The 7,488-nt window shown below is 52.5% G+C and overlaps 2 protein-coding genes across 2 annotated transcripts; both read right to left on the bottom strand.

The window, feature by feature from the left end:
* Positions 1-2,612: 2,612 nt before the first annotated feature.
* NECHADRAFT_88966 (uncharacterized protein) lies at positions 2,613-3,523 on the bottom strand (the record flags this gene model as incomplete). The annotated part of the gene is made up of 4 exons (XM_003041152.1): positions 2,613-2,845; positions 2,932-3,183; positions 3,231-3,347; positions 3,397-3,523. The coding sequence occupies 4 exons, from the start codon at positions 3,521-3,523 to the stop codon at positions 2,613-2,615; spliced, it is 729 nt and encodes a 242-aa protein (XP_003041198.1).
* A 462-nt stretch (positions 3,524-3,985) lies between these two features.
* NECHADRAFT_88965 (uncharacterized protein) lies at positions 3,986-4,822 on the bottom strand (the record flags this gene model as incomplete). Its single annotated transcript, XM_003041151.1, has 2 exons — positions 3,986-4,126; positions 4,214-4,822. 2 exons carry the CDS (start codon positions 4,820-4,822, stop codon positions 3,986-3,988), a joined length of 750 nt encoding a protein of 249 aa, XP_003041197.1.
* Between the last annotated feature and the right edge of the window lie 2,666 nt (positions 4,823-7,488).

Below are 7,488 nucleotides of genomic sequence, written 5' to 3'. Positions count from 1 at the left end.
GAAAATTTAACGTTTTGCTTTAGGGTTAGGGTTAGGGTTAGGGCTAAAAACTCCCTTTAGTTTTTTTCAACCAATACTTTCTAGGGGCTTCCTTAGGGTTAGGCCCCAATTGGGGTTTTTTTTTTTTTTTTTTTTTTTTTTCCCTTCCTAACTAACCCTTAAAGCTAACTTTTCTAATTACTTACTTTCCTCTTTACTTCCTAGCTTAAAGGAAAACTAAGGGTTAGGGTTATATACTTTTCCTTAATTTCTCTTATTTTTAACCCTAGCGTTAGGGTTATACGCTCTTCCTTCTTTTTCTTTCCTTTTATTCTCCGGCTAGGGCTATATACTTCCCCCTTTTTTTTTTCTTACCTTAGGGTTAGGGTTATATATATATATATCTTCTATTACCCTAGGGTTATCTTAAGAAGATTTTTTTTTTTCATTATTTTATTATTCAGATTTTTCATCTTTTTTTTTTTTTTTTTTTTTTTCTTTCCTTTATTTAAACATCTAATACTATTTTACTAATAATAACTAACCTTTTTTTTTATATTACCCTCCCTTTATCCTATTCTCCCCTCAGCAATTGCCATTATGGCTGCCTGCTATGCCGCGTTCACCTGGTCACCTTGCCGTGGTCTTCGTAATACCCTCATATGCCAGCCCCATCTCGACCTTAGTAACTTTAAGAGCGAAAAGGCACTTCAGCTTAGTAGTCAGAGCGATCCCTCTGACTAAGGGACAGACCCGGGTTCGAGTCTCGGAAGCATCTAGCCAGCCCAGCCTCAAAGAGCTTTTTTTGCTAATTATAATAATATTACTTTTGCCTACCCTGGACTACCATCTCTTTCTCTTTTTCGTCTTTCTTCTACTTCTTTTATTTCTACCTCCTCTTATATTATTTATACTATATCCTATGAGCATTCTAATCATATAGCTAAAGCCAGCTATTATCACTAAGTCCTATTCGTATATATATTTACCGTTAAGTATTATATGGGTAATATACCTACTATGGGAGCTCCCCCCCTTCCCTCTCTCTCTCACATACACACACTCCTTTCCCCCCCTATTATTACCTATCATATCACATCATATATCATTATATATAACTAGTCAAACGTATTACACTATGCGTAAAACATAGTAATTAACTAAGCCCTTAAGTTTTTCTCCACTTAAGCACTAGATCAAAGACGGCCATAGCATTAGTCATCTCTCGCCCGCATACTAACTTGCTATGCTTACGGCCCAGCCAGTCAGCATAGTCATCCCGACCTTTGAAGTCTCGACCGGCAGCCTCCTAGACTTGCGACCATATATCTGCCTCCGTCACGGCGGCCAACGCCACAGGGACTACAGCATGCTTCCACCGACATAATGCTCCTTTAGTCTCATAACCGTCCCGACAGAGCTCCTGCGATACATGACAGTAGAAGCAGCTCAAGAAACGTACCTATGGATCCTTCTTGTAGTTAACCAGACCCTAAAAGTTCATGCAGCTAGAGAAGGACAGATCCTTCTCTGCTATGGCACCACAGGTACCCCACTAGTGCCCGGCCTCCTTGACGCCATCGAACATCCAGCAGATGCGGCAGCCCATCTTACCAAGCTCCTCTATCTCCTCCAAGGCGGCCTCGAAACATTCTAGAGCGAGGGCATCGCGCCTACCGCGGGCATGTGATACTATAATACCCTGCGAGGATAGCTCACTCTTCCATAACAGCTCATCGCGGCGGCAATTATCGCATCAGACGGCATCGATATCTCCACAGTCCCATAGGTCACCGTCCAAGCATTGGCCCAGGAGGCAGCGACGGCAACCTTATATCCGGATTAGCCTATATACCTCGCGCGTACTCAAGTCTAGGTAGCTATCGCGGATATAGTCCTCAACCGGCCAGTCCTTCTCCTCGACGACTATCTCTGCGGTGACGGGCTCCCCAGCTCGCCCGCCCCGCCCCGCCTCCTAGGCGTAGTCGATGATGCTAAATAGGGCCTCGAGATGGATAACATAGACGATACCTACAACATCAAGGCCCATGCCTAGAGCCGCGGTAGCCACGATATAGGGTATTTCGCCATTGACCCATACCTAGAAGCCCTACTCGCGCTAGGCAAGGAACTGCGCATCGCTATCATCGCGCTGAGCGTGATAGTAATGGCAACCAAGCTGCCGGGCAAGCGCTCTACACTTCGCGTGGCTGGTGCAGTATATGACCCCCTTCTCCCCCGGTGCTAGACGTGGGAGCCGGGCGTCCACCAGCCTCTTCACCTCCATAACGCCCCGTCCGTTACGGACGCGAAGGACGGAGTACCGCACGTTCAGCCGATAGCTCGAAGCCCGTATGTAGAGCGGAGCCTAGAGCTACATAGCTTCTTCCAAGTCGCGTTGACGGAGCGGCGGCAGGGTCCCAGTGAGGAATACGAAGGGACACCCCAAGCTCCGCAGGAGAACGAGGCACCGGAGCTTCGCGCGGTAGGTTTCGGCGGCAGTGAATGACAGATAGCACTCGTCAATGACCACTCGGTCCAGCCTTCCCCTAACACTCAGATCAGCGGCCCATTACAGGAAGTCATCGGTGACAGCCGCCTCGGCCGAGACCAACGTAACCCTGGGCCAAGATTCACGCGCCTCGGGCCAGGACTTGCAGTCTAGGCCGGCATCGACGCAGCGTGTGACCAGCTGCCTCTTCAACTCGGCGAACGGAGCCACCACGATGGTCACGCCTGCACCTGCTAGCATAGCCGGGACCATAAAGACCAAGCTCTTCCCGCCGCCCGTTAGCAGCACGGCAACCAGCGGGCTCTGCTTCGCCGCGGCCAACCTGACGGCCTCTTCTTGCTGGGGTGACCGAAACTAGGCAGCGTCATCACGCAGGACAGCCCGGAGTGCCCGCAAGATCATGTCGTCCTTCTTCTTATCCCCCACTGCTGCTGTCATACCTGCCCTTAGCGTCTCGAGCGAGGCGATCTTAGCCCGCTTCCGGGGAGGGTAGCACTTCTTCTCCTCGCCGCCAGACTCGGCCGCACCCTTGCGCTTCGAGGACGAAGTTAACAGCGGCGGCTCCAAGGCCGATTGCTGCTGCGCGTCGCAGCCGAGGAACTTGTGCCAACGACGGCTCACCTGCCCGAATATGTCCAGAGACTCGGCCGTCAAGCGCTTCAGCACATCGATCGTGACACCATAGTTGGCGGCTATCTGGCCGGTGTGACAGGCAGCCAGATCGTCCGGCGCCTCGTACTACTCCGACTCGTCATCGTCGTCGCCGTCCTCAAAGTCTGCCCGAGCGGCCCCCCGGTCGCGAGCATGCTTCTTGCTGATAGCGATAGCGATATGGCGCCAGTCTTAGAGCGTGATCCTACGGCCGATATAGTAGGAGGTCCACTTCCCCATGGCCCCAGACATACGACTGCTCTCCCATGGCCCCGTCTCGTTATGCCAGATAAAGTCGCTCGGCGGTGCCATCTTGCCATATAGCTCCCATCTATCCGCCTCCCAGCGATCCGTCAGCGGTCGGATGTAGACCATGTACATCACGAGCAGCTACCCGATCCTCTCCGGCAGGAAGCGGGGGATCACCTTCGGCGAGTCGAAGTGGGCCAGAGACTTATGGTACTAGGTGACGAGCACAACATCGCCGTCGATGACAAAGACGTTGCGGTCCCTATTGATGCCGTTGACCAGGCGCAGGCCCGTGATCTCTTCCCCTCGGCTAGGCTAGCCGCCGGTGATGTGGGAGAGGAGCAGCAGAAACTCCTCGAACTTCTTCACCAGCTTCAGGTACTTCCTAATGCCCGCCCACTTCCACTCGCCCGCTCGATCTAAGAACTCTATCTTCCGCGAGCCCATGACGAGGTCCTCGAGCATCTCGACCTCCTTGCCAGCGAGGTCGTTAGTATAGATGAAGGACCGGCCTCGTCTTGTATGGGTGAGATCATCCTCAATGCCGTCCAGAGGAAGGATGAAACGCTCGTCGTCGCCCTCCTTGAACATCAACTAACCCCACAGCAGGTCCTCGGCGTCTTTCGTCATCCTAGCCACCATATAACGAATCTTCTCCATCAGGATCGGCTTGCCCATGAAGTACATCATCTCGCCGTCCTTGCTCCAGGACACCATCAGCCGGCTACCAGTCTCCTACGCGATCTTCCTTCCGTATAACAGCAAGCTAAGCGTATAGCCCATGGGAGAGTATGTCGCCTTGCAAAGCCAGGCGTCTCGAACCTGGGCGAACCGTTGCGCGAGGTCCGTCATCCCGGCCCGCTCCCGGGTGGGTATAGCCCACTCTCCCAGCAGCGCCCGCCCCGTGAAGACGAGTCCCACAAGCACATAGGTGAATAGGTGGGCAGGTCGGAGCTGCCCCGTCTCGCCGTCGATTCCCAGCACCCCGACGAAGTGCCACAGCGGGCTCGCAAAAGGGTCCCCGTCGAGCCGCTGCATCCAGAAGTCCGCCAGAATCTGCAATATCTCTTCCTGCAGCCCCTCGCCCGACTGTTCCTCGTCCTGCAGATGCGCCCAGAGCAGCTCGAGGCTGGCCCTCTGTGCATGCGTGAAGCGAAAGCCGTGTTCGGCAAACAGCGCATCCTCCTCCAGCGAGAGCACGTTAAGGCAATAGCATAAGAACCGCTTCACATATACCAGGTAGCGATCCATGCTGGTCTTCTCCTGCAGCGGCCTAAACGGTCGGCTGTGCGCATCGTGAGGGTGGGGGCTAGCTAGGAGCAGGCGGGTCATCAGGGGCATACTCTTTAACCCGCCGATGCAGCGGTCGAAGAATAGGCGATCTAGAGCCGTGGCCATCCATCGCAGCTCGTCGTCGTCACGGCCGGCCATCCTGCTGCAGGCTTAGATATCCACCAGATTCCTCCCGGCGAAATGGGCTGACCAGCCGGTCCTCTTCAGCCAGTTCGTCGTCTCATGCCTCAGGATCCCTTCCTCCATGACCTTCTGCATCTTCTCCTGCTCCTCCTACTGCAATGACCACCCTTAGGTAATATCGGCGATCATCATCTGATCTTCCGGGTGCGTCTACTGCCTATCGGCCATCATCGCTCTTCTCCCCCTGCCCACCGGCGTCAGAGGATCTCCTGCTGCCGAGACAGCATCGCTGCCGCCGATAGAGACGCCAACGCAGAAGTAATAAATCGCCCTCTTTGGTCCTATAAAGAAGGTCTACAGATAGACGCTGGTCCAGAGGTCCGCCCGCGCCCTGGCTCCCTTCATGTCGTGCTCGTCGTTGAAGTGGACCCGTAGGCACTTCCAGCTCGGCGTGAGGTGCCTGCAGCCCGGCCAGGTGCAGGCAAAGCCCCGGTGAACAGTAAGACCCTTGACGGCCCGGGTCGGGTTTGACGCATCGTGCTGGACGAGCTGCTCCGATGCCGGTCCCTGCAGCTGTAGACCCTTATGGCGGCGGACGAGATCGCTGCGGGCCCGATGGTTGATGTCTGGGTGACGGTCCCTCAAGTGACCCTCGAGGTTGCGGACCGCATAGCCATGGAAGACGCAGATCAATGACTAGTACTCGCCGTTATATATAAGCCACTCTTCGCCCAGTTCGGTGCCTTCTGCATGATGATGATGATCATAATCATGATCATGATCATGACTGGCGGACTCTCTTGTGTCTCCCTGGTGCTCTGGCCCGTTGCTGCCGGGGGAGTCTATTAGACGCGCCCGGACCATCATAGTGGGTAGCTACTTTCACTAAGGCTCTCTCGAATGAATAGTAGCTGCTGGAATCTACTCTCTATCGTCATCACTTGCGCCTCCACCTAGCATATATTATTATTGCAGTTAGGTATATATCATAGACGCGCCATATAATGATAATAATAATGATGATGATGAGATTAAGCTTACTTACTCACCCAGTCGTGACAAAGGCTGGCCTCCCGAGACGCATTCTATTAGATTTCCCTCCTCTCTTTGCTTTTTCCTTAACCCTGAACTTACCCGTCCCTCACCCTGATTAGCTGCAGTATAAAATAGTAGTTTGGCACTGGTAGTTTAGCCCCCCTGTCCGCGTCCGGGACCCACCCCCGCGTGCATCCCTACATATTCATTGGTCCGTGCCCCTAACCCCAGATGGTAGTTTGGCCCAAACTACCACTGGCCTCCCGGTTAGGTTCCTTTAGAGGTTCTAGAGGTTCCTTTAGAGGTTCTAGAGGTTCCTTTAGAGGTTCTAGAGGTTCCTTTAGAGGTTCTAGAGGTTCCTTTAGAGGTTCTAGAGGTTCCTTTAGAGGTTCTAGAGGTTAGGGTCAGGCATTGGGTCAGCTATAGATAGAAGCCCTTCGGGCTTCTATAGAGATTCTAAGGTCTTCTATAGAGGTTAGGGTCATGGTTAGGGTCAGGCATTGGGTCAGGGTTAGGGTTAGGCATTGGGTCAGCTATAGATAGAAGCCCTTCGGGCTTCTATAGAGATTCTAAGGTCTTCTATAGAGGTTAGGGTCATGGTTAGGGTCAGGCATTGGGTCAGGGTTAGGGTCAGGCATTGGGTCAGCTATAGATAGAAGCCCTTCGGGCTTCTATAGAGATTCTAGAGCTTTCTATAGGGGTTAGGGTTAGGCATTGGGTCAGGCATTGGGTCAGGGTTAGGGTCAGGCATTGGGTCAGCTATAGATAGAAGCCCTTCGGGCTTCTATAGAGATTCTAAGGTCTTCTATAGAGGTTAGGGTCATGGTTAGGGTCAGGCATTGGGTCAGGGTTAGGGTCAGGCATTGGGTCAGCTATAGATAGAAGCCCTTCGGGCTTCTATAGAGATTCTAAGGTCTTCTATAGAGGTTAGGGTCATGGTTAGGGTCAGGCATTGGGTCAGGGTTAGGGTCAGGCATTGGGTCAGCTATAGATAGAAGCCCTTCGGGCTTCTATAGAGATTCTAGAGCTTTCTATAGGGGTTAGGGTTAGGCATTGGGTCAGGCATTGGGTCAGGGTTAGGGTCAGGCATTGGGTCAGCTATAGATAGAAGCCCTTCGGGCTTCTATAGAGATTCTAAGGTCTTCTATAGAGGTTAGGGTCATGGTTAGGGTCATACATTGGGTCAGGGTTAGGGTCAGGCATTGGGTCAGCTATAGATAGAAGCCCTCTGGGCTTCTATAGAGATTCTAGAGCCTTCTATAGGGGTTAGGGTCATATATTGGGTCAGGGTTAGGGTCAGGCTTTGGGTCAGCTATAGCCTCGGCCAAGGGCGTAAGGCAAGGTGACCCTCTCGGACCTCTTCTTTTTTCCCTTGCCTTTCGACCTACCCTAGAGGCCCTAGCTAGGAAGCTACCTAGGGCAACCTTAGTAGCTTACCTAGATGACCTCTATATACTTAATAAGGCTCCGCAAGGCACCTTAGAGGCAGCTAAGGAGGTCTTAAAAGGCTCCCCTTTTAGCCTTAACCTAGCTAAAAGCAAGGAAAAGGCTATAGAGGACCTTAAGCTAGAAGGCTTAAAAGCCTTAGGTACTTATATCGGCCCTATCCGGCCTAAAAGAACCTTCTTGCAAGAAAAGCTAGCTAC

Source organism: Fusarium vanettenii (genome assembly GCF_000151355.1).
Source record: "Fusarium vanettenii 77-13-4 unplaced genomic scaffold NECHAsca_51_unmapped, whole genome shotgun sequence".
Lineage (NCBI taxonomy): Eukaryota > Fungi > Ascomycota > Sordariomycetes > Hypocreales > Nectriaceae > Fusarium > Fusarium vanettenii.
This window is presented reverse-complemented; position numbering and strand designations above follow the sequence as displayed.